General features: G+C 44.8%; 1 protein-coding gene across 1 annotated transcript in view; it reads right to left on the bottom strand.

Moving 5' to 3' along the window:
* Window positions 1-415: 415 nt before the first annotated feature.
* The window catches only part of LIN54 (lin-54 DREAM MuvB core complex component), a 41,617-nt gene continuing 16,246 nt past the window's right edge, over window positions 416-25,786 (bottom strand). Inside the window, exons 3-16 of the mRNA XM_056855395.1 lie at window positions 25,216-25,280; window positions 23,840-24,570; window positions 22,255-22,375; window positions 16,669-16,814; window positions 15,223-15,378; window positions 13,847-14,063; window positions 11,758-11,834; window positions 9,953-10,150; window positions 7,086-7,177; window positions 5,645-5,716; window positions 4,814-4,916; window positions 3,833-3,970; window positions 1,636-1,838; window positions 416-618 (exon numbers count right to left, since the gene is read on the bottom strand). Coding sequence (XP_056711373.1) covers window positions 417-618; window positions 1,636-1,838; window positions 3,833-3,970; window positions 4,814-4,916; window positions 5,645-5,716; window positions 7,086-7,177; window positions 9,953-10,150; window positions 11,758-11,834; window positions 13,847-14,063; window positions 15,223-15,378; window positions 16,669-16,814; window positions 22,255-22,375; window positions 23,840-24,535 — 2,421 coding nt within the window. The 5' untranslated portion in view covers window positions 24,536-24,570; window positions 25,216-25,280 and the 3' untranslated portion in view covers window position 416. The remainder of the gene's footprint in view (window positions 619-1,635; window positions 1,839-3,832; window positions 3,971-4,813; window positions 4,917-5,644; window positions 5,717-7,085; window positions 7,178-9,952; window positions 10,151-11,757; window positions 11,835-13,846; window positions 14,064-15,222; window positions 15,379-16,668; window positions 16,815-22,254; window positions 22,376-23,839; window positions 24,571-25,215; window positions 25,281-25,786) is intronic.

Genomic DNA, 25,786 nt, shown 5'->3' on the forward strand with positions numbered 1-25,786 from the left:
ATCGATACAAGGTTTTTGTTCTGGGGAATGCTCCTGATGGAAGGACTGCGGCTGATGTCTCGTTGCCCCTTCCCTTCCCCCTCATACCAATCCAACGCTAAAATTGCAAATAATAATTTAAAAGAAGAACCCTTCTCTAAAAGAGAATGAAGAAAAGCCATTGCCATTCTCCAAAGTTTAGAAGCCGGGTAGAAGACAGGCGCCGTCCTTAAAAAGAAGAAAAAGTTCAGCTTTAAAAAGGTACTCATCATTATAAAGGTCTTCTTGGTTCGATATTAACGTTAAGCCGATGCAAACTAAAGCAGCACCAAATTAAGAATGAAAACACTATCACTATCATCAGCTGCTGCCAACCAGAAAGTGTCCCTGTGCCTTTTAGTGTCCTCCGCTCGGACCACGGCTCGCTCTTGAGACGGTCAGCAGTTCATGGCACAAGCATCGCTTTTGGACTTTCCTGCCGCGTTGATGATCCTCATCAGGCAACGCCCAAACTCCTCCAGGATCATCCGTTCCGCCATTGCTTTCGACTTCCCCGCCTTCTCGGCCTGCTCGGCTTGCGCGAGTAAGCAGTCGCACGTTGCGTCTGTGACCTCCTTGGTGACAAAGGTGAACGGCAACCTAGGAGGGAAGGAGCAAATCTGAGTGTCCGCGTGCAACACAAAAGTGAATACCAGATTTTTTTTTTCTTAAGGAGTACAGAGCGTATTTGTAAGTAAGAGAGGGCAACTTTAGAGACATTTTCTACAGATAGGAGTACAATTCCTCAAACTGTGTGTGAAGTTCAGAACGTTTTCGTACCTCTCCTCTTTTCCCATAAAATCTATGAATAGGTACCTATGTGCCATCAAGTCACAACAAACATATGGTGCCCCCAAGCAAGGGGCTTTCAAGGCAAGTGAGAAGCAGAGGTGGTTTGCCATTGCCTTCCTCTGCACAGCCTTCCTTGATGGTCTCCCATCCAAGTACCGATCCTGCTTAGCTTCTGAGACCTGACGAGATCGGGCCATACCATACTGCCTGCCCTCCTAAGATCTATTAATACAGACTTATTATTGATTTTAACCTCTCTCTCTCTCTCAAGATTTATAGGGACACTGGCCCTTTAAGCCTGGAATGAGAAAAAAAGACACCAAGCAGCCAAAAGTGCCTTTTCTTTGGCTAGGAATAGCAGCAGCAGTGAAGGAAACATAAGAACTTAAGAAAGGCCACGCTGGATCAGACCAAGGTCCATCAAGTCCAGCAGTCAGTTTACACAGAGGCCAACCAGGTGCCTCCAGGAAGCTCACCAACAAGATGACTGCAGCAGTAACATCCTGCCTGTGTTCCACAGCACCTAATATAATAGGCATGATCCTGATCCTGGAGAGAATAGGTATGCTTCACGACTAGTAGCCATTTGGACTAGTAGCTATGAATAGCCCTCTCCTCCATGTACATGTTGCATCTTTGAGGGGAGTGGACAACAGAGAAGAGCTGAAGGGGTATTGTAAGGGGGAATGGGTAGAAGAAGAATGCAGGAGAAGCCCGGGGGAGCGGCAGTCCCCACTTCACAAGTTATTGACTTGCCCTCCTTATAGCCTCCTTCAGCTTGGGATTTCTTTTGAAAACTCAACAAAACATAGTACGCGAATTCACCTTCCCCCTCCACTGGACAGCGCTGGTGCCGGCCTGGTTAGCAGGTCCGAAATCTGCGAGGAGAGCTTTGTCTTGGCAGCCGTTTGTTGCTGGACTCGCACCTCGGCAGCGTCTGCCAAATGCATTAACGTCTTCCGCTCCGGGCTTTCTTCAAAGTTCTTGCAGCCGATACATTTACAAATCGAGGAACACATGATCTTCGCCTAGAAAAGAGGAAAATACAAGCAAAGAAAAATATTGTTTCCCCCATACTGTGGAACTGTGTGGTTTCTGACTTTACCGGTACACACCACAGTAAGAAAGTTGATTCATTTGAAATGTGGTGCTGAAGGAGAGTTTTACAGATACCATGGGCCGCCAAAAAGACAAATAAGTGGATTCTCAATCAAATCAAGCCTGAACTCTCCCTATAAGCGTTACCACGCTAACAATAAAATCGCCGAGTATCTAAGAACTCTAGTCATCAAAGGTAAAATCAGCCTATTTCTGACATCCCGATAAAATACACAATACAATAGGATATGGGTAACTGCCTCAGTTACAACAGAGTTACTCTAACTGAGCATAAATTTACCTGTGTTTCTCCCCTCCCACAGCAGCCTGAAAGCCCCTCTGAAATCTTGCTCCTATAGGACAGGGGACCCCCCAAACAGGATTTTTTGGGGGGTATTTGGGCTGCCATGGGGGAGCCAAGCAACTTGTGCTGTGTGGGTGGAGCTTCTTGCACCTGCGGAAATGCTGTGCTCGATCCAACTCAATGTTTGCAGATCTGAAATCCAGGCTTACATTTAACCTGAAGGCCTTCCTCCGATGAAACACCACATACCGCACAGTCGTTTCCCCAAGAACAAGCTTTTATCCACTCAAAAGGAACAGTATGAAGATTGTTATGTAAAACAAGCTATCATGTTAGATCATGATAATTCCAGTCTAGAACATAGTAAACGAACACATCTTCAAGGATATGTTGGTTAAATGTGACTAGTTTTGTACACAATTAATTGGCCATATAACGTGCATGATATAGACCAGTGGTTCCCAACCTTTTTTTGGCCGTGCCCCACCTAAGCATCACTAAAATCTTGATGCCCGCCCCCGTGACATATAATTCTTAGCAGGCTTTCCCCCTCTCCATTGTCACCAGCTGACTGCCGTGTACATTCTGATTAATTTTAAAAATGTGTATGTCACAATATATATTTATGTACTGTATATGAGGCCCCTAGAACCATAAGAAATGCAAAAAAACCACTGTTAATAACTCATTCTCGAATTGACCCCCTTAAAAATCAAATTGCCCCACATTGGGAACCACTGATATAGACAATTGAAGAGTCTAGTGTTTTACAATGTCCAAATATGCTAGTAGCCCTAGTCTGACTGTATGTAACACTTTATCTGCAAATAATACACTTTCTTCTTATGCTGGTCGTTGACCGGGATAATAAATACTGCTACACTTTCTTTTGCTTACTCTAAAATTTGTTTTCTGTTTTCAGAGTTTACTTTTTCCTACCTCTCAGATGGCAAAAATTAAGATTCAGGTGCAGCTCTCTGTTGTACCGAATAAATTGCTTGTAACAAGTTAAGGCATTTTATATTTTTAAATTATACAAATATGCCAAATACTAGAATCTTACAGGCTAACTAAACTATAAATGATACCATTTATGTCATTAAAGCAGTAAAGTGTTGCATATATTTCAATTTTCCCTCCAAAACAAAACAAAAATCTTGTTTCCCCCCATGACTTCCATGTTTCTGGAAATTTTACATCTCAGCCTCAGACAGCAGTTTCCAAAAGACAAGTCATAGAACCTTGTAAGTAGAGTATATTCTTGGTGCCTGATATATGGAAGGGACTGAAATAGTAAAGGCATGACAGAGTATTTTACCAGAAGTTACTTCCTGGCTCTGGAACACCCTCTCCCCTGCAGGTTAGCCAAAGACAGAGCCTCAGCCTTTTCCAGAAGCCATAAAACTGTTATTTCAAGTGAGCTTTTAGTGGCTGGAGATAACTTTGGCATTAATATAGTTGCAAGGCTATTTGAGTAGTTATATTAACAGGGCCTAAAAACAGTGTGGTTAGGGCTTTTCAAAATTTGGAACCACCGAGGAGCTTCCGCGAGATTCAACTAGAGAATACGAAAAAAAAGGACTCCGAAAAGAGAAAAATGCAGTTGATTTCAATTCTCACCTCGTAGCATTCACAATAGTTTTTGAGGCATCCGGACCTCTTACAGTTGCAACCTTTGCTGTGCCGTCTGTCAGACTCGCCTTCTTTTCCCTTTCCTATTTTGGGCTTGAATGCCTCAGGGTTTCTGTCAAGGCAGGCCTAGCAGGACAGACACAAAAACACAAAAAACAACAACAACAATCAATGTACATGCAAGGAAACAAGGGCCAGAGAATAATCTCTGACAGTACCTGTGGGCACCTGGCCAACACCTTTCCAGCATGGTATATTGGTTAAGAGCGGTGGTTTGGAGCGGTGGAGTCTGATCTGGAGGAACCAGGTTTGATTCCCCACTCCTCCACATGAGCAGCAGAGGCTAATCTGGTGAACTGGATTTCTTTCTCCGCTCCTACACACCAAGTCAGCTGGGTGACCTTGGGCAAGTCACACTCTCTCAGCCCCACCTACCTCACAGGGTGTCTGTAAGTTGGTTTGAGTCTTCCTTAAGTGATAGAGAAAGTCAGTGTTTAAAAACCAACTCTTCTTCTTTCCTGGTGCCAATGAAGTGTTTTTGGAAGAGGCCAAGTAGTACTTTTGCCCAGCAAGGGTTCTAAATGGCCACCGGGGATCAGATTGGCCGGGCAGGTTTTTATGAATCTTGCTTAGGCAGCAGCTGCCACCACAGCACAAGGATCTCTGTGCGTGACTGAAGGTAAGCTGTGGTAGCCTTTTTGTGCTGGCTCCACCTCCTGGTGACAGCCATTTTGTGGCTGTACCCACTATGCTGCGTCAGAATTCTAAAGGTGCTCGCAGGGTCAAAAAGGTTGGGGTCCCCTGGGCTGTAAGGCCCCAGTCTTATAAAGTAATCCTTTCATCCAACCCAGAGAGGGTGAACAGTCTAAGATCCTCCCACAAAGGAGGATGCTAAAGCAAGAGGTTTACTCCCCTTTCACAAGTCCCAGCAAACTCAGTAATACGGATCCCCCAGGAAGATTTTTTTACCTTGATCGCTTTTTGTCTCTCGTTTTCATGGTCCAGGTTATTGTAACAATTGGTACAGTTGCAGTTGTTGCAGAACTCGCCGTTGGCAAAGCAGTCGCAGTACCTGAAAGGAGATCCCAGGGAGGACTTGAACACCAGAGTCTGCACGGGGTGTGCCCGTGTGAACCCGGGAGTTCCACAAGACCTTCCCCGCCGACAAACCCCCCCCCCAAGTGGGTTTAACCCAGCAATTCTCAAAACTCTCCTGTAATGAGCGTTAAGTAAAAATGCCCACCAAAGCGAAAAGTTTCCAGTCCCAAGCTAATGGGACGTCCGTGCTTAGAAAAGGAGACCCCTTCTGACATTCCCCCCTTGGCTGCAGGCTGGCCTGGTGCCAAGGGAAATAGAAAACGTGGATCTTCTGTCAAGGTAGAAGCTGCAGAGTGGGTCTGCGATTTGTGGCTCCCGTGCCAAAATGCTACTTTCACTGTACCGCAACCTGCCAATGATGTGCCACCAGCCAACTGTAATATGGTAAAGTGTGGTCTGGCAGCAACATTTTTGCTTTCAAGACCAATCATGTATTTGGCTCTCAAGAAATGCACGCCACCAAATAGGCTATCAACCATATGGAGTTCAGTGGCAGTGTGTGTTTAAGATGGAAATGCACAAGTATACCATCCACTGCAAAGTAAATCTGGGATGAAGCGGCGCCCTTAAAGTTGAAACCTAGGGACATTTGATCTCCATTGGTTACTGACCATGTGTTTTCTTTTCTGCATGTATGCATCACAGATAGGAAAATTGGGTTTTTAACATCTGAGGGGAACAACACACCAAGGCTATACTTACAACTTCAGACACAGGGATTTTGTACAATTGCATGGTTTTCGGGGACGATTTGCAGACTCTGAGGGTATTATTCTAGAACACAAACAATTTTAACAATGGCTTTAGCTTCTTCCTCTAAAATAAGAATGCAGAGCTACTGATAACTGGCCATCTGAGTTGCATGAGGGGGACCATCCATCATCCCTCCACCCCAGATCAACCTAGACAACCTAACCCACCTTGTGCCACTATCACATATCAGGAGCATCAGAGAGTATAGCTCCACCAGAGAATATACCACAGCATACGTTCCTTCCACCCAAACAGTACCGGGGCCAGGAGAGAATTGCTAGTTTGTCACACATGTCTTGGCTAATGGAAATCTAGGAAACTTATCAGAAAGGCTACCCTCACCCAGACATCCCATCGTAACTTACGCCTGGCCTAGAATGTCCTCTTACACCCGAATTTGAGCCCAGTAGTACCTTAGAGACCTACAAGATTTTTGGGGTAGGAACTTTTGAGAGTCAGAGCTCTCTTCATCAGATAGTAGTAGGAACGAAGATCCCTGAGTCCTTGTACCACAGTCAGAACAAGGGACTCCCCAGAGCTGAATAGGGACACAGGATTCTTATCTCACTTCAGATGCTAATATACAGATTCTTAAGTGTAAGGATGTGTCACTGGCAACCAAGATGAAGTTAATTCATGCTATCATATTCCCTATTACTATGTATGGGTGTGAAAGCTGGACAATGAAGAAAGCTGATAGGAAGAAAATAGATTTTTTTGAAACGTGGTGTTGGAGGAGAGTGTTACGGATACCCTAGACCGCCAAAAAATCAAATCAGTGGGATTTAGATCAAATCAAGCCTGAACTGACCCTAGAAGCTAAAATGACTCAACTGAGGCTGTCATACTTTGGTCACATGATGAGAAGACAAGAGTCACTGGAAAAGACAATCATGCTAGGAAAACCTAAAGGCAGAAGGAAAAGAAGAAGGCCCAACCTGAGATAGATTGATTCTATAAAGGAAGCCACAGCCCTCAGTTTGAAAGATCTGAGCAAGGTTGTTAAGGATAGGATGTTTTGGAGGACACTGATTCATAGGGTCGCCATGAGACGGAAGCGACTTGACAGCACTTAACACACACACTAAACAGTTATTTCCCATGAGCCTTGCAGGAGGAACAAACTGCTAAACACATTGAAACAAACAAACAAAATGACGGGCCAGTGAGCCAAGACCACACATTACGCAGAAAGCAGAAAAGCCCCCGGCCCCACTAGCTAATCTGCTCGGGGGGGGGGGGGGGAATCTTAACCTAAATAGTGCTGAGATCTCAGCTCTTTCAGTAACTGAATACCGAATAACTCCCAATAGAGCTTCCAAGCCCTTCCCTTTAATTGCCGTCAAAAGATGGCGCAAAATGTGTAAAACTTATCTATGAAAATACACACCCATTGAATGGCAGTCGGGCTTGGGTTTGGATGCTCGATGTCGCGCTGAGACCAGTGTTGCTTGCTATGGATACATAGGAGGATTGCTGTAGCTAACAAAAACAGGAAGTTGGCACAAGACGTAATGTTTGTCATTAGTCCTTCCACAAATAGTTGCATTGATCGCATACCCCCTTTTACTCTGCACTTAAAAGGGTCAGAAGATGCTGGCTGCTACTATACTTAGGTAAGAGGACATTTACATTTAGTTACTGTAATATAGAGGAGGGTGCCAAGTTGTTTTGTGTTGCTCCAGAAGGTCGGACCAGAACCAACGGGGGTAAAATTAAATCAGAAGAGTTTCCATCTAGACATTAGGAAGAATTTTCTAACAGTTAGAGCGGTTCCTCAGTGGAACAGGCTTCCTCAGGAGGTGGTGAGCTTCCCTGGAGGTTTTTAGGCAGAGGCTAGATGGCCATCTGTCAGCAATGCTGATTCTATTACCTTAGACTGATCATGAGAGGGAGGGTATCTTGGCCATCTTCTGGGCATGGAGTAGGGGTCACTGGGGGTGTGTGGGGGAGGCAGTTGTGAATTTCCTGCATTGTGCAGGGGGTTGGGCTAGATGACCCTGGTGATCCCAACTCTACGATTCTGATTCTACATTCCTCGATATGGAGAGTTGGATCTTAAGAGTCCATTTCCAACGATGGAAGGTTACTTCTGGGGGGGGGGGGTGAAGGGGGCAACTTGTTTTGATCCCTTCCTCCCACTGCAGACTCCCACGTTGCTCCCATGAGTATCCCCTGGTCCCCAGGAAGAGTTTTGGGAAGCTCAGTAGCCTGTGGCAGGAAAGCAAGTAAGAATAATCCTGCTTTGGGAGTTGTGCTCATAGATCTCCCAGAACCCAAGCTTCTGCCTTGGATTACATGCAACCAATCCTCAAAGCTACATGAATTTCGTTAGGTTCAATTTCGTCAGGTTCACATGCTTTTTCCAATTTTTGCTCTTTTTTTTTTCATGGTGTCATTCTGGTTTTCAGATTCAGGATCTCTTCCCTCTGTTAAGAAACTGATGGCCCATCTATCTTCAACAGTGCTTCCTTCCCAGAATGCACTTGCACCTTACGCTCCAGATAGCTCTGTTTTTTCATACTCTTATACTCTTCCAGCAGAGAGAAATCTTCCTTTCCATTTTCAGCTGTGATTTGAGAGCAGATGGGGCTCGGTTTGGGTTTCAAGGCACTGTTCTAAGAGCTGGCAGGAAGAAAATTCCCCGCAGGCATTAGGTTACATATACTTCTGGCAAAAAGCTTTTCCCAACTGTTGTGGTGGTTCACTGTGGTTCCCCTTTGTACATACCATTTTTAGGGATGTGAGCTGAAAAGGTCTCTCTTCTCTGCTTACTTTTTCCTTCAATTGCTAGTGGGAGGAGATCCTCCTCACTGCCCTTTCTGGCAAGTGAGCTCAATGGTTTGTTCTCCATTAAGCCTCTACACAGCTGTGCCAGCTACAATGATCTATTCCAAGCCTTTGAAGGAAAACAGATACTCTCCGGCCATGCCAATCGACACACCTTCCACTCACCACAAATTTCTCAGAGAGATTCCTAAACTGTGTGCATGCTGCAACAGTAGCTGAAGCACACCTTGAAAAGTCAAGCCAGCACATCTGATGTATCTACTACACTCTTTGCCCATAGCAGCATGGATTTCCCCTCTAACCTAACACACTGTTTGATGTATGCACATCCTTAGAAGCCCAGCATGAAATATAAGGTGGGGCATGTGAGCCATATTCTAGTGTATATGGAATAAATAATTTTACAAGAAGCTTCATAATACTAGAAGGGCTTTTATGTGTGTTCTACTATGCATTATATTATATTGTTAGGATGTGTACTGGACTACAATTCTATGTCTGACCACTGAGGAACGGCTTTTTGAGGCTGAAACATGTTTGGTCCTTATTTGCTCCTACTTTTGGCCATTGTACAATTTCACATCAACTGTGTATGAGTTTTATGTATTTATTGATTGTGAATGACTCACCTATGATATAGGCCTTAGTTTTTTAACTTTACTGTGCACCATATTAAAATTTATTTATTTGTAATTTTAGTGTTTTTAGCTCAACCTTTTTGCTTTGGTTTCCCCTCTCTCCACCAATATATGGATAGCGACATCATGCTAAAGAATAAAAATGCACTAGAATCCCCCAATACAGACTGCAAAAAGGCCTGACAGTTATGAGAAAATTCCAGAAGTATTACCACGGAAGCTGATGCAGAAAACACTTGTGTGAGTTTTTAGCATAAGAGTGAAATACGCTTCCAACTTTAATCTGGGGAAAAACATACGCATCAAAAAACAAAAACAAAACCTGTGCTCCAAGATATCCGTCTTTCGGGGAACAACAGACTGGAACTTGCTAGCTGTAGCAAATGTTCCCAACCAACAGAACACAGAAACCAGAACATCTTGTTGCACCCCAAGAAGGCTCTCTTTCTTTTAGTCATAAAAAGAATCAAAACCATTTTTAAAAAGGATGATACACCAGGATATTTGAACCTAAATTCTTCACAGTGGGTAGCCGTGTTAGTCTGTCTGCAGTAGTAGAAAAGGGCGAGAGTCCAGTAGCACCTTAAAGACTAACAAAAATATTTTCTGGTAGGGTATGAGCTTTCGTAAGCCACAGCTCATACCCTACCAGAAAATATTTTTGTTAGTCTTTAAGGTGCTACTGGACTCTTGCCCTTTTCTACTAAATTCTTCAGACAGCTATATTAACAAAGCCCCCTCCCCTGGCCAAATGTAATAAGTATATGAATCACAAACTTCTTACGAGTTATATATTTCGGTCCATTTAATCTGCATGGTAGTGCTGTACCTGTGTGACGTACTGAGCCGGGAGAACTGCATATCCCATGTTCCCTGTGCCAGGGGCTGGAGCCAGCACGGTGCCCGGGGGAAGGTTGGTGAGGTTTGGTTGGATCTGCGGCAGTGGTGTGGCAGGCATAATAAGTCTCTGCTGCGGCTGGCTCGTGGTAACTATCTGTGAAGTTGTGTTCACTGGTTTGGGCGCCACCTGCAAGGAAGGAAATCCTCATGATATTTATGATATTTGGGGAGGGGCTGTGGTTCAATGGTAGAGCATCTGCTTGGCATGCAGAAGGTCCCAAGTTCAATCCCCGGCATCTCCAATTAAAGGGACTAGGCAAGTAGGTGATGTGAAAGACCTCTCTGCCTGAGACCCTGGAGGGCTGCTGCCGGTCTCAGTAGACCAGGGATGGGGAACCTCAGGCCCGGGGGCCGTATGCGGCCCCCGAAGACATTTTCTGCAGCCCTCGGGAGCTCCGGGGCCAGGGGTGTGGGGGGGGAGGCGTGGAGGTTGGGGCCTGGTCGCGTGGGGCCGGCGTGCACAGGTGTGTGTGTGGGGGGGAAGGCTTTTCTTTCTTTTCTTTTTCTGTCACTCTCCTTTCTCTCCCTCTCTCCCTCTTTTTCTGTCTCTTTGTCTGTCTCCCTCCGTCCTTTTCTTTCTTTCTCCCCCTCCCTCCATTTCTTTCTCCCTTTCTCTCTCTTTCCCCCTCCCTCCCTTTTCCTCTTTCTCTGTTTTCTTTCCTTCCTCCCTTCCTTCCCTGTGGATCGGCTGCCTCCTGGCGCCTCGTTTGCTCAGGCCTACCGCTGGCTGCCCTCCCGCCTGGGAGTGGGGGAGGACAAGGGAGCGGGGGTGCCCTCCAGACCTTCTCTGCGTGGTCTCCCCTGGGGTTGCAAACCTCCAGGTGGTGGCTGGAGACCTGGAAACCGTAGTCTCCCCCCCCCCGGGAGATCTACACCTAGTTATGGCCCCCGAATAATGTTATAAATGCGCAAATGGCCCTTGGCAGGAAAAAGGTTCCCCACCCCTGCAGTAGACAATACTGATTTCGATGGACTGAGGGTCTGATTCAGTAGAAGGCAGCTTCATGTGTTCAAGCCATTTATTTATTTTCTAAGCTTATATCCCGCCCTCCCCAGCAAAAGCCGGGCTCAGGGCAGCTCACATAATCTCGTAAAATTCTGCTATAAAATATAATAAACTCTTATTAAAACAATGATTAAAACCTACCCCATAACATCAATAAATAAGGATCAATGTATCAGATGGCACATTTAATTGTGACATAGAGGCCACAGCAGGACCTGCAGGTAGTTCAAGCCCCCCCACTATCTTCAGTCTTACTCTTCTGCAGAAAGTTACTTTGTAAAGGTCTTCAGAGATTCTGAGTAAATGGAGGTGTCTTTGAAAAACTTTGGATTAATAATAATAATAATAATAGTTGGTTTTTATATGCTGACTTTCTCTACAACTTACGGGAGACTCAAACCGGCTTACAATCGCCTTCCCTTCCTCTCCCCACAACAGACACCCTGTGAGGTAGGTGGGGCTGAGAGAATGTGACTTGTCCAAGGTCACCCAGCTGGCTTCATGTGTAGGAGTGGGGAAACAAATCCAGTTCACCAGATTAGCCTCCACCGCTCATGTGGAGGAGTGGGGAATCAAACCCAGTTCTCCAGATCAGACTCCACCGCTCCAAACCACCGCTCTTAACCACTATACCACGCTGGCTCTCAAGCAGTCTAACTCACAGTTCTCTGGTACCCATTCACCAGCCTAAGTAACATGAGAACAAAACAAGAGCACACGTAACTCACCTGTTTGACGGTCTGCGCTGCTGGTACAATCGGAACAGACATCCGCACGGGGGTCGCGTTCACTACCATTGGCTTAGCTGTTCATAGAAAAATGGGATCAGATGTGTAGCATGCAAGCTTCTGTGCAAAAACACAGAATGCTGGGCAAGTTCATCAGGTGATTTTGGTTAGATTCAAGTCCAGTAGCACCTTAGAGACCAAGGTTTTCAGGATATGAGCCAAGTGCATAGGTGTAAAGAAACTCAATATTTTGGTATATTTTATTCAACAGTAGATCACTTCAAAAAGGATGTGGACAGAATCGAGCGGGTGCAGAGGAGAGCGACAAGGATGATCAGGGGCCTGGAGACCAAGCCCTGTGAGGAAAGGCTGAGAGAGTTGGGAATGTTCAGTCTGGAGAAGAGGAAGTTGAGGGAGGACATGATTGCTCACTTTAAGTATTTAAAGGGCTGTCATTTAGAGGAGGGCAGGGAGCTGTTCCTGTTGGTAGCAGAGGATAGGACTCGCAATAATGGGTTTAAATTGCAGACGGAAAGGTACCGGCTGGACATTAGGAAAAAAATTTTTACAGTAAGAGTGGAATCGGCCACCTAGGGAGGTGGTGAGCTCCCCCTCACTGGCAGTCTTTAAACAGAGGCTGGACAAGCACTTGTCAGGGATGCTCTAGGGCCTAGGCTGATCCTGCATTGAGCAGGGGGTTGGACTAGGTGGCCTGTATGGCCTCTTCCAATTCTATGGTTCTATAATCAACTCAGCTCCAGACTAAGTGATGATCCTGAGCACTTATCCATACCTTTTGTCTTCATACCTTTTGTCAAACTGACTTAAAACATTAAGAATAAGAACAACTCCATAAGTTGCTCTAATACCTAAGAATGTCCAAAGGGGGTGGGGGACAACAGAAACTATGGCAAGCAACTACTGACCGGTCGAGCACACACACACCCAACTCAGAGCCCAAAATGCAAGGAACTGCAACAATTGTAATATGACTTTTACACAATTTTGAATAAATAGACTACCTGCATGCACCAAATCTTTGTTAATACAGGTTGAGAATCCCTTCTGGACATCTGATATCTGGACTGACGCGAAAACCAGATTTTTTGAGCCGGCATGCAGGCATTACTCACAGGCCCCCAGCAGCATGCCAATTTGCTTTCTGATGGTTCAATATATACAAAATTATTTAAAATTACATTCAGGCTATCTTTATAAAGTTGTATATAAAACATATATAAGCCGTAAATGAATTCCGTGTTTAGACCTGGGTCCCATCTCCAAGATATCTCATTATGTATATGCAAATATTCCAAAATGTGGAAAGATCTGAAATACGGACCACTTCTGGTCTGAGCAGTCCAGATAAGGGATACTCAACCTGTACCTCTTTGATCAACAACTGTGAAAAATCATGACAAGCTAATGCAAACAGACTCTTACTTCTAAAGCACTTTCGAGAGAAATTCAGGAAGAAGTACAAGGCAAATGAAGTCATGTTCTCAATTTAGTACTTGAACCAAGGCATAAAGAACGTAACAGTGATTGGGCACAAGTCGCACACCACACGCTCTTTTTGGAAAACCAAGTCAGCAGCAACACAGCTAGGCAAAGACCATCTGTAAACAAGCGCCCGTGACTAAACCATTAATCCAAGCATTATGAGGAAACGCAGAAGAGCTGGCATCTGACCTGCACAAGTCCCATCTTTGCCCAATGCAAACATTGCTCAGTTCCTTCACCAATCCTCGACTCCCTTTCCCTATTTGTTTTTCTCTTAAACCCATTCAAATGACAGCAGAAAACATTCAGCGAAGAACAGCTAGATTCGAGTCCAAGTAGCCCCTTAGAGACCAACAAGGTTTTCGGGGTACGGAGCTTTCGAGAGTCAAAGCTCCCTTCGTTAGTCACAGCCCCCTAACGAAGAGTCCCTAACGAAGCTCCCTAACAAAGGAAGCTTTGACTCTCGAAAGCTCTGTACCCCGAAAACCTTGTTGGCCTCTAAGGGGCTACTGGGTTAGAATCTAGCTGTTCTACTGCAGACCAACGCAGCTACCCTCTGAAGGTATTCAGCTAAGAGACTACGAACCTTGCTGCAGGGGGGCAGTGCTGGTGCTGGGGTTCTGAGCGATGGGCTGTGCCGAGCTGTTGGCGGTGGTGGCCGTGACGAGCCGGACGTAGTGGAACTTGTTTCCGGGTACGTGGATCTGCTGGACGTTGGACGCCGTCGCCAAGGGAATTATGGTTTTAAACTGGGATGTACTCACTCCCCCCACAGTGAGGGTCTGCACTGCAGATTTCACAGCCTGTCAAACAATACCATTATAAAATTACCGCCGTGGCTTTATTCTATCACCTTCTTTGATCGTTAACAAAATTTACAACCCGCCTTTCTGTGCTCACAAGGGCCACCAAGGCAGCTAACCAATTAAAACATACATAAGAGCCAGAGTGGTGCAGTGGTTAAGAGCGGTGGTTTACTGGTTAACAGCAGGTGGTTTGGAGTGGTGGACTCTGATCTGGAGAACAGGGTTTGATTCCCCACTCCTTCACAGGAGCGACAGACACTAATCTGGAGAACTGGATTTGTTTCTCCAGTCCTACACAGGAAGCCAGCTGGGTGACCTTGGGCTAGTAACAGCTCTCTTCGAGCTCCCTCAGCCCCACCTACCTCACAGGGTGTCTGTTGTGGGGAGGGGAAGGTGACTGTAAGCTGGTTTGATTCTTCCTTAAGTGGTAGAGAAAGTCGGCATATAAAAACCAACTCATAATAATAATAATAATAATAATAATAATAAAATCACATTTTTAAACTATTAAAACCACCCACCCAAAGTAATTATTTCTAATGAGGGTCAATATTATTCTCCTTCACATTCCTGATTAAAGCACTTAGAGGGAAGCACTTGAAATATGCTATGTGTTATTATTACAGGTTGAGTATCCCTTATCCGGACTGCTTGAGACCAGAAGTGGTCCGTATTCTAGATCTTTCCATATTTTGGAATATTTGCATATACATAACGAGATATCTTGGGGGTGGGACCCAAGTCTCAACATAAAATTCATTTATTCGTTTATATACACTTCATATAAATCACCGGAATGTAACTTTAAACAATATTTTTAATAATTTTGTGCACAGTGAGCCATCAATGTGCAGACCAACACGGGCCTGTGAGTAATGTCTGAATGCCGGCTCAAAAAGTCTGGTTTTCGGGTCAGTTCAGATATCGGATATCTGGATAAAGGATACTCAACCTGTATTAGACCAGATGCCATTTGCTGGTTATAAGCCAGCATTTGTTATTTGCCTTGGGCTTATGTTCCCCACACTTCTCCATTTGGCTCATCAAAATTAAAATGAAACAGAGTGTTTGAGATCATACAGTCTGGCACTGCATGCCAGAGGAGAGACACAAAAAAGAAGTAGAAGCGGCCGGAAAAAGAGTAAGGTGAGCATACCTGAGCGGTTGTATTGTTAGCTACCGCCTTGCCTGGGGAAGTGGGTGTTGAATGCTGCACTGTGAGGATCTGCTGTCCCAGGGCTACGTTGAGAGGGACACCGACCGCTTTCTGTGGGGAATTTGGAGGCTGCGAAGCGACTGACACCACCGTCAGCTGTTTTAACAAATGGATGACACCTCAGATAGTGTTCCATGGCAGACAGCTCAATACAGTAGCAGTTCCTTTCAGCTTGAAAACTTAGTGCAAATTCACAAAGGTCAGGGAGATTTTTATGTCGTTGATTGCCAGCAGTCTTTCACTGAGAAGAAGCAACACATCCTAGCGAGATTCACAGGAGGATTAGAGCCGGGGTCCCCAACCTTTTTGAGCCTCCAGGCACCTCTGGAATTCTGACACAGAGAGGGGGCACAGCCACAAAATGGCTGCTTCAGGAGGCGGAGCCAGACACAACATGGCTACCACAGCTTACCTTCAGCAATGCAGTAAAGATCCTTGTGCCAAAGCAACGTTTTTAAAAATCTGCTTCGCCAATCAACCCTCCAGTGGCCTGTCACAAACCTTGCTGGGCAAAAGCCCCACCAGGCCACACCCACTTTCTAAAAACACTCCGCAGGCACCAGGAAAGAGGTCAGTAGGTGCCATGGCGGGAACCCCTGATTTAAGCTAACCAAATGTAGCACAAATTTATCTGAAAAGCATCCTGAGTTTGTCAGTTATGTACAGGATTATGTAAACCACAAATCTAAAAGATACACCACACAGTGATACATTCATCTGTACTGCTATATTGATCTGATTAACTGTAATTCTGTGATCAGAATTATCTACGGTTAGCAATAGATGGCAATCAATAAGGCATCTGCCATCCACATATGCTAGATAGTGAGCTTTGTCTCCAGCATAAGAACAGCACCACATAAAAACTCTCTCTTATCAGGCGGATATAACAATTTATACCAGCTTAGACAACAATACACTGCAGGAGATACAGCAGTTCAGAGCCTTTTTTTTTTTCAACCAGTGGATTTTAGTAATATCCAGAGAAGTCCAGCTTAAATTAAAGAAACTTGGATTGTAAACCTTCATGCTTCATGGCTGCAGAGAAACTGAAAAACACGTTGTAAAGAAATACTAATGGGATTAAAAAAAAGCAGAAGACAATAAGGAACAGCTATTGTGAATTTGAAGTCAGTAGTTTGGCTTTTCAAGAAGCTAACATACATTTCCCATATTTGAGATTTAGAACCAGAGAACTATTACTGAAGAGAAACACGTCTACCAGTTGCAACAGTTTTTACACAGCGAAATCACCATACCCTTCACTTCAATGGAATCATGATTGCAAGAATGGTCCTTTAATATTTATTAACAGAGAAATCCAGTAACATATTAGGGGCCATTCACAGAACAATAAAGTAAAACAAATTCACTTGGTTTTTTTACCTTGTTCGGGGACTTCAGGGGGGAGATAGCTATTTTATTTGGTGTCTGCTGTATAGTAGAACTTAACGAAGTCCCAATAACTCCACTTTCTGAGATCGTTACAGTTTTGGGAGGTGTTCCTGGATTAGTCTGTGACAGAACTCTACCTGCAGGGAAAAAAGAATCACAGCAGCAATTTAGCGATTCTAGTCTCAAAAGCCTGTTCAGTCTCAGCTGCATGCACTGAATATTAAACTGCTTGCCAATTCACAGGTTCATATCATCCCACTAGAGACACTGCCCATATCATAGAATCATAGAGTTGGAAGGAACCACCAGGATCATCTAGTCCAACCCCCTGCACATCTCCTTCCCTCCCACACCCCCAGTGACCCCTACTCCATGCCTAGAAGATGGCCAAGATGCCCTCCCTCCCATGATCTGCCTAAGGTCATAGAATCAGCATTGCTGACAGATGGCCATCTAGCCTCTGCTTAAAAACCTCCAGGGAAGGAGAGCCCACCACCTCCTGAGGAAGCCTGTTCCACTGAGGAACCGCTCTGTTAGAAAATTCTTCCTAATGTCTAGATGGAAACTCTTTTGATTTAATTTCAACCCACTGGTTCTGGTCCAACCTTCTGGGGCAACAGATAACAACTCAGCACCATCCTCTATGTGACAGCCCTTCATGTACTCATCCTTCTTTCCTTATCACAGACTAGACAATTCTTGGACTTTCTGACAAATGCCAAGATGTTTTGTTTTTTTGGTGTGTGTTTTTTTTGGTAAGTTGCAGAGACTGTAAAGGAGTCTGAGGAAAATCTTATGCGGAAGATAGGATGAGATCTAGAAAAAGCTGGCAATATACCAGGCCACCATCTAACTGAAAAGCAGAAGCTTCCATTAGAAAGGCTGACCATTTTCTTACTAACTTTATTCTGGTAACTTCGAGCAGTCACCCCTACACACATTTATACTTTTGTGCCCCTAACGAAGGAAGAATTATGTACTAGAATAAAAATTCTAAATAAAAAGCAGGGGAAAAGCCATCTATATATAACCTTAGAGATAAACCCCACAAAGCCTTATCAGGGTCAGGAAATCTTCTATAGCATTCTGTCAGCAATAAACTGCTTGACTGGGAACCAAGATGAGTCCCCTATGCACGTCAAGGCAAGTCTGGGCAAACTGCAGCCCTGCCCAGACCATTACTGTTTCCTTTCCAATTCTAGCTCCAACTTTTATTATACTGCCTACTAAAAGTCAGAGGGGAATGAGACATGGGAATTTCTGCAGGTAGATCTCAACTTGAAGAACACTGGTCATTCATGTAGATCATGCCTCTTCCAGTATCTCAATCCATTCCCATTTGTTGGGGGGGGGGAGTTACCGTGGGAGTGTGGCTACATAGTAGCCACCAACCACTGGATGCAAAACATGATTTCCATAAAATGGAAACTATGAGCTTGTAAGCAATTCTGAGCGCCAGCTCCACTACCCAAGAATAAAGAATGTTCCAGGAATTTAACAGCAGCATTCCCACAAGTAAAACATGCACTCACTGATCTGAGTTATAAGTGCCTTCTCCCCCATCACAGGAGGACACATTTTCTGAACATGTAGGAAAAAGACTTCCTGATGTTCCAGAACAAATATGCAGCTCAACAATATTCAAGTTAGCAAACTGATGACAGTAGAAAGCTTTTGGCACAGGGGTCCCCAAAGTGGTGCCTCCAGGCACCATGGCACCTGCAGGCATCTTTGCTGATGCCCACCAAGTGTTTTTAGGAGGTGGGTGGGGCCAGGTAGGGCTTTTTGCCCAACAAAGCCATTGCCACCACAGCACAAGGATCTACACTGCGTTACTGAGGTTAAGCCATGGCAATCATTTGATGGCTGGCTCCGTCTCCTAACCACAGCCATTTTGTTGCTGCACATACTATGCTATGTCAGAATTCCAAATGTGCCCACAGGCTCAAAAAAGTTGGGGACCTATTTTGGCACATGAGAAACAAATCCCTTTCTATAGAGTTGGAACTCTAATCAGGTACCATCTGACTCCCCACAGTATCACCACTCCTTACCATCACCATGCTAAGTGAACTCCAATTCTAATTCCAGGTCCTAATGACCACTTGGGGTTAAAGACAACCACGTTACGATCAAGCAACTCCCCACAGCTTTATCACAGGGATGGAGCATCCTATGTTTAAGAAATTGTTGGCCAGCTCACATAACATGCACAGGAAGTCACATGACTCAGTTCTTTCACCCAGAATTGTTAGTACCGATAAAGAGTCCTAAGCAAATTACTGCCTAAGCTCTTGGGTTTTATACCAAACCTTCTGTTCCACCAGTCATGGAACCAGCTCACTTTGCTGCTGCACAGCCAGACAACACGCACAAGTAGGATACCACCCTTATATGTGGCACTACCACCGGTAGAATCACCACTGCCCTTCCCCATTTTCATAAGAATAGATCTATATTGGCATATCTGCTCATAAGCCTGCAGCAGGAGCAAATTCACCTCTGCCAGGAATGTGTCAGGAGGCAAAAACAAAAAACAAAAAACAAAAAACAGATGACTAGCCTAGCTCTTCATTTCCCCTATGACATGTCTTGCCTGCTTCCTGTCCTGTTACCACCAAATATGTTGAGCAATCACTTATGGAAGGCCAATTCGTGATTCTGAATATATGTTTTAAAGACATATGATCATGATCATCCAATTTTTATGCGTCATGTTGACATATACTGAACAGTGTTGTTTACTTATTTACTTTATTTGTATCCCACCTTTCTCCCCAATGCAGCTTACATTGTTCTCCTGTCCTCACACCAGCCCTGCCAGGTTGGTTAGGCTGAACGAATTGGCTATAATGCATGCTTGTATCTGGAATGAGGGTGATCTTTATCACGACTGTATTAATGCCATTTAAAGACATTTCAGGAAGTTATACCTGGCATATTTGGCAATAAGTGTCTGCATTTCTGAACATGACACAAACGGAAACTGGCTTGTGTTTATTACCCAAACATCTGGAAAATAGATGTTAAAGGGTCTAGGCAAGTAGGTCTCTGCCTGAGACCTTGGAGAGCCGCTGCCGGACTGAGTAGACAGTTCTGACTTTGATGGACCAAGGGTCTGATTCAGAATAAGGTAGCTTCATGTGTACATGTGTACAAAATAAGGTTTTTTTGTCCTCTGTTTAAATGTTAGCAAGGTACAGCGAAACAAATCTAGGTCAGATATATATCAAATAGGAATAAAATGTGCATTTAGATACAGACTTGGATCCATCAGAGGATTTACACAGACACAAGGGGGTGGTGGAATGATTTTTTTCCTCACCGCACTGCAGACTTCTAATTCTCGCCTGATGCTGTTCCTGGAGATCCCTGTCCCTCAAGAACAGTCATGGGCTGCAGTGGGAAGGCAGAGGAGAGGAGATCATGCTCCGAAGACAGAAATCGCTCCCATCTGCAGAAATTACTGATGGATCCACATCACAAACTGCCATCATGTTTCTACAGTAGCTGCAAATTACATTGCTACCCAGGTCAATGAATGCTTCATGGTTGCTGATACTTGTGCTTTTTATATATGGCTGTTTGTTATATATATGTTTGTTATATATATGTTTGTTTCATAGATGGAGCAGAAAGCAGCTGCTGCCAGAAGATCTGGAGGCAGCAAAGCTTCCTAGTAATCTTTCTCCATACTTTTAATTAAAAGTTAACCAATCAGTGATCCTTTAAGCTGCACCCTGGTGTAAATAAAGCCTGTTTAAAACAATTGCCAGCTTTCCAAAGCATTTGGGATGCATGTGATATAAATTAAAGCAAACTAAAAAAAAGTCAATTAAATTTTGTGTTTTTTTATTTAACACAGGAAACAGACTTTTTTAACATCTGAAGCAAATTTTGAACTATAGTATGAATGATTAAAACAAAGTTACAGTACAGTAAACCAAAGGAAAGCTTATCTGATCCATCAGATAAGCAGACACTTTATAGTAACTTAAAGTTGCAATTTTTCCAGGTAATTAGCGAAAGAGAAAAAAAAGTTTTTAGCGCATGGATTAGGTTGAATTAAGATTCTCCTTTAGAAAAGAAAAATTTGCTAATCATTTTATTTACATTGGTGTGCTGATTGCAAGAGCTATTTTATGTTCTAAAAATGCTAATAAAATCTTAAGAATAATTTTGTCCTGAAGAATTTGCATGGAATTGGAGTGAAGACACATGAGGAAGAATTTTACTTAGTAATGAAAGAACCAAAGACACAAAATTCAAAAGGCAATTAAATACAGGCACAAATGTATAATTGCAAATCTAAACAGTTTTGGTTAAGTTCCCTAGCAACAAAAAGGAAGTGGCATGTCTCTATGCGCCCTGACCTGCATGGCCCAGGCTAGCTTGATCTCGTCAGATCTCAGAAGCTAAGCCTCTGTTAGTCTCTTGCCATGAAAACCCCAAAAAAGGGGTTGCCATATGTCGGCTGCAACTTGACGGCACTTTACACACACATGTCTCTATGCTATAACTGTTTTTAACCTGTTAGAGCACAATAAAGTCATTCCGTAATCTGAGCCCGCATCTGAGGGAAAGTCGTTACGGCTTTGAATGCATTTTAATCATTTAAAATAATCTTACTGTTGAGATTCTGATATTTTACATAAATTTCACCTGCCCTGAAGAAACGTTTGAGATGTAGGGTGGAAGGTTAAGTTTGTGGCTAGGATCCAAACATTTTATGTATAGTGGGGGGTCTCCAACCTTTTTAAGCCTATGAGCACCTTTGGCATTCTGGCACAGCAGCAACAAAATGGCTGCCGCAGGAGGTGCAGCCAGTCACAATGGCTGCCACAGCTTACCTGCAGTTTCCTATTGAAGATCCTTGTGCTATGATGGCGGCTGCTGCCAAAGTAAAAAAAAAATCTAAAAGCTGCACAGCCAATCAAACTTCCAGTGCTCAATCAGAAGCCTTGCTGGGCAAAAGCCCTTACCTGGCGCCATCCACTTCCTAAAAACATGTGATGGGCACCAGGACAGGTGTTGGCAGGTGCCATGGGAGGGGCTGTGGCTCAGTGGTAGAGCATCTGCTTGGCATGCAAAAGGTCCCAGGTTAAATCCCCGGCATCTCCAGTTAAAGGAACCAGGCGAGTAGGTGATGTGAAAGACCTCTGCCTGAGACCCTGGAGAGCTGCTGCCGGTCAGAGTAGACGATACTGACTTTGATGGACCAAGTGTCTGATTCAGTATAAGGCAGCTTCATGTGTAGTGCCAATGGGAGGCATACACTGGAGACCCCGATGTATAGTATAGTAAGTTCTTCTGCAAAGCTGGGGGAGGAGGGAGAGCTGATAATTCCCCCTTTAACAACAGAAATCTTTGCACCCCATCAAGTGTCACTCTGGAGAATTCCCTGACCTTCCAAAACCAGCTTTTGGCAGGAATCAAAAGGTAGTACTGGTAAGGGGGCACCTGAGAAGAACCTATGAGCCCGCGTCCTTTGGCTTCTGGTTCATCTCTACAGCTCAGTTCACATTTCACTCCCCTTAGAAACAACAGTATGGAAGAAGCCACAAATATATATATAACCTGCAATGACTGGCGACACTTGAGTTGTCTGCCCTGTAACGGCTTTGCTGTTGATTGGTTTCGTGAAGATCAGCTTTGTGATCACCGGGGCTGACGTGGGTGTTCCGGTTTTCTTCGCAATCTGAAAGAGGGAAAAAATACCACTTCATTGATTTGGAGCGGAAATTATTCTCACCTATTAAGGCTGTGAAGCTGCTTCCCACCCCTTCCCCCTTTATACCTTCTTCCAGCCAGTGAAGGCTGGTGTCTGCAGCCCCTCCAAAGCCACGCCGCTAAGTACGCCCAGTGGAAGAACTGCGAAACAGTAAGTGATAGAAGACATCATAGGTCTCTGAGATGTCCCACTGGGAGAAGCACCAGCCAGTGGGGAGGGATGCCAATACAGGCTGAGTATCCCTTACCCGGACAGCTTGGAATATTTTGGAATTTTTGCATGTAAAGGTCCCCTGTGCAAGCACCAGGTCATTCCTGACTCATGGGGTGACGTCACATCTCAAAGTTTTCTAGGCAGACTATGTTTACGGGGTGGTTTGCCAGTGCCTTCCCCAGTCATCTTCCCTTTACCCCCAGCAAGCTGGGTACTCATTTTATCAACCTCGGAAGGATGGAAGGCTGAGTCAACCTTGAGCCGGCTACCTGAAACCAACTTCCGTTGGGATCGAATTCAGGTCGTGAGCAGCGCTTGGACTGCAGTACTGCAGCTTACCACTCTGCGCCACGGGGCTCCTTGGAATATTTTGGAATTTTTGCATGTACATAATGAGATATCTTGGGGATGGGACACTAGTCTCAACACGAAATTCATTTATGTTTTATATATGCTTTATACACACAGCCTGAATGTTATTTTAAACAATGCTTCTAATAATTTTGTTTACATTGTGCTGAGAGCCTGTGAGTAATGTCTACATGCTGGCTCAAAGGGTCCGGTTTTCAGATCAGCCCAGTATAAGTGAGTTAAAACCAACATAAAAACAGATAACAAATATAAAATATTAACATTAAAATATTAAACTATTAAAATATGTAGCTAGCATCCCCCTACTAATAAAACACCCCAAACTTGTGGATTACACACCAAAGGCCAGCCTAAACAATTCGGCCGTGCATGCCCTGCAGAAACAAAATAAATCCGGCAGGGCATGGGTGTCATCTGAGACCGCATTCCCAGCTGGCTTGACCCCATAGGGTTTTCAAGGCAAGAGAAGTTCAGAGGTGGTTTGCCATTGCCTGCCTCCATGTCATGGCCCTGATATTCCTTGGAAGTCTCCCATCCAAATACTAACCAGAGTCAGGGCTGAGAGCATGTGACTGGCCCAAGCAAGTATCCATGGCAGAGCGGGAATTTGAACCTGGGTTTACCAGACCCTGGTCCGACACCTTAACCGCTACACCACGCTGGCTCTCTGACCACCCCTTACAATTCCCATTTCATTTGTTTTACTGATTATCACTCCAACTACTTTGTTGGGGGGGATTGCTTCTCCCAGCCCTGTACCAAAGCACGCTGTCCAAAAACAGGTTCTTCATTAAGAGAGCAACTATACCACAAAATAAAAGTCCAATGAGCACAACTCATTCTTACCTGCACTGCCTTTAATTGCTGGGTCTGCAACACTGAAGACTGGGCGGCAGGATTTACCAGTTGGCTTCCTGTGGTCAAGGATGAAACGCCAAGGACGGGCTTCACCTCCGGCCTTCCTCCAATCGTCACCACTTTGAACTGCTGCGTGGGAACTTTGGAGTCGCTCACTTGGGCCTGCGACGTGGCTTTCTGGGAGGGGGGCAGCTGGCTGTGGGGCAGTGCCAAGACAATGGGCTGCCCGGGCTTGCCCAGAGTGGTGACGATGAGCTTCTGGCCTTCCTGTTTTATCGTCTGGTTGCCAATTTTCAGGTCTGTCGCCTTGTTCAAAATTATCTGGTTCGCTGAGATGGTGACAGGGGTTTGAGCGCCTAGCTTTTGGAGGCCGCTTGGAAAGGAAGGTGGCAGGGCCGCGCTGGAGTCGATTTTTGCAGGGGCAGTATTGCCCATGACGTAGCTCACACAGTTGCTGGGCACGGTGACGGTCTCTGGGGTGACTGATGACGCGGCAGTCGCTGCAGAATCCCTCACCGAGCTGATATTCGCCACTTCTTCAAGTTCCGTTTCCATGGGAATGGAGTCACCCATGGGAGACGACACAATCACAGCCTCGATGTTCTCATCGTCCTCCAGCGTTATCCCGGTGTCCATTATCTCCTCCGGGAGCAAGCTGTTCACCTCTGCCGACACCACCTCCATGTCGAAAACGTTAATGGAGAACCAAAGACGAGGCACTGCAATGATATTTTAAAGGAAATTCGGTTTCTCAACTCCACAATAACACCCAAGCTGAAGGGTCACACTTCACTGCAGGAGACCACATCACAGTGGAGAAGAAGAAGAGTTGGTTTTTATATGCCGACTTGCTCTACCTTTTAAGGAGAATCAAGCCGGCTTACAATCTCCTTCCCTTCCTCTCCCCACAACAGACACCTTGCGAGGTAGGTAGGGCTGAGAAAACTGTGACTAGCCCAAGGTCACCCAGCAGGCTTCATGTGTAGGTGTGGGGAAACCAACCTGGTTCTCCAGATTAGAGTCCACCGCTCTTAACCACTACACCATGCTGGCTCTCATGCTGGAGGTACCAGTTGTGGCCAAAATGTGTCAGGACAAACATGAATCCGCCATTACTATGCCCATTGAGATTGGCTAGGACAACAGAAGTTGACCTCAGCTTAAGATAATCTCAACAAGTGATCAGGAAAGATACCCTTGACTAGGTTATGGAGAGCAGATTTTTCTAAAACACCTCAATTGTGAGGGAGCTTCTTGAAGAACATCTGATGCTGGCACCTCTTACAGGCTAGATACTTGCCTGGCGTATGACTCCACAAGCATACTGAAATATGAAAACAATGAGTTCCATTTAATATAATTACCTGGATTTGTTTTAAACCCGGTTTTACATCAGACCACCTCCAGCAGCAATATGGCACAGCACCATCTGTCGGGAGCAAAGACAAAGAATTAATTTCAGAAGAGCTACTCCCTATAAAATCCAGGCCCCAACCACCTCTACGCTTATCAATACGGGGTTCCTGTAGACGAGTGAAAATCACTCCCAAAATATTAATTTCCAGAGCTACGCATATCAAAACCTATTTTCAAGAACGGAGAAGGGCTCCAAGCAAAGAATGTACCATTCATTCAGCAGTGGGTAAGAATTGTGCCAGCTACTGCAAAAATACTACGCGGAGAGCACAGCTCAGTGACCCTCTAGGCTGCTTTAAGTTCTTCAGTGAGCCATTTGAGCATCAAGTCAGGACTTTTTTTTTTTAAGCAAGTGATTACATTTCTCTCTTTCTGAAAAATGCTGCAAGGACAAATGTAAAGAATAGCCCAGCTAGGTTGGGGGCGGGGAAGAGATTTCATGCACCTCAGAATGGATTTGCTTGACGAGATAAATGTGTAGCGGGTTGGCTTGTCATAACAGTGAAGAACATCATCTTG

Source organism: Euleptes europaea, chromosome 9 (assembly GCF_029931775.1).
Source record: "Euleptes europaea isolate rEulEur1 chromosome 9, rEulEur1.hap1, whole genome shotgun sequence".
Lineage (NCBI taxonomy): Eukaryota > Metazoa > Chordata > Lepidosauria > Squamata > Sphaerodactylidae > Euleptes > Euleptes europaea.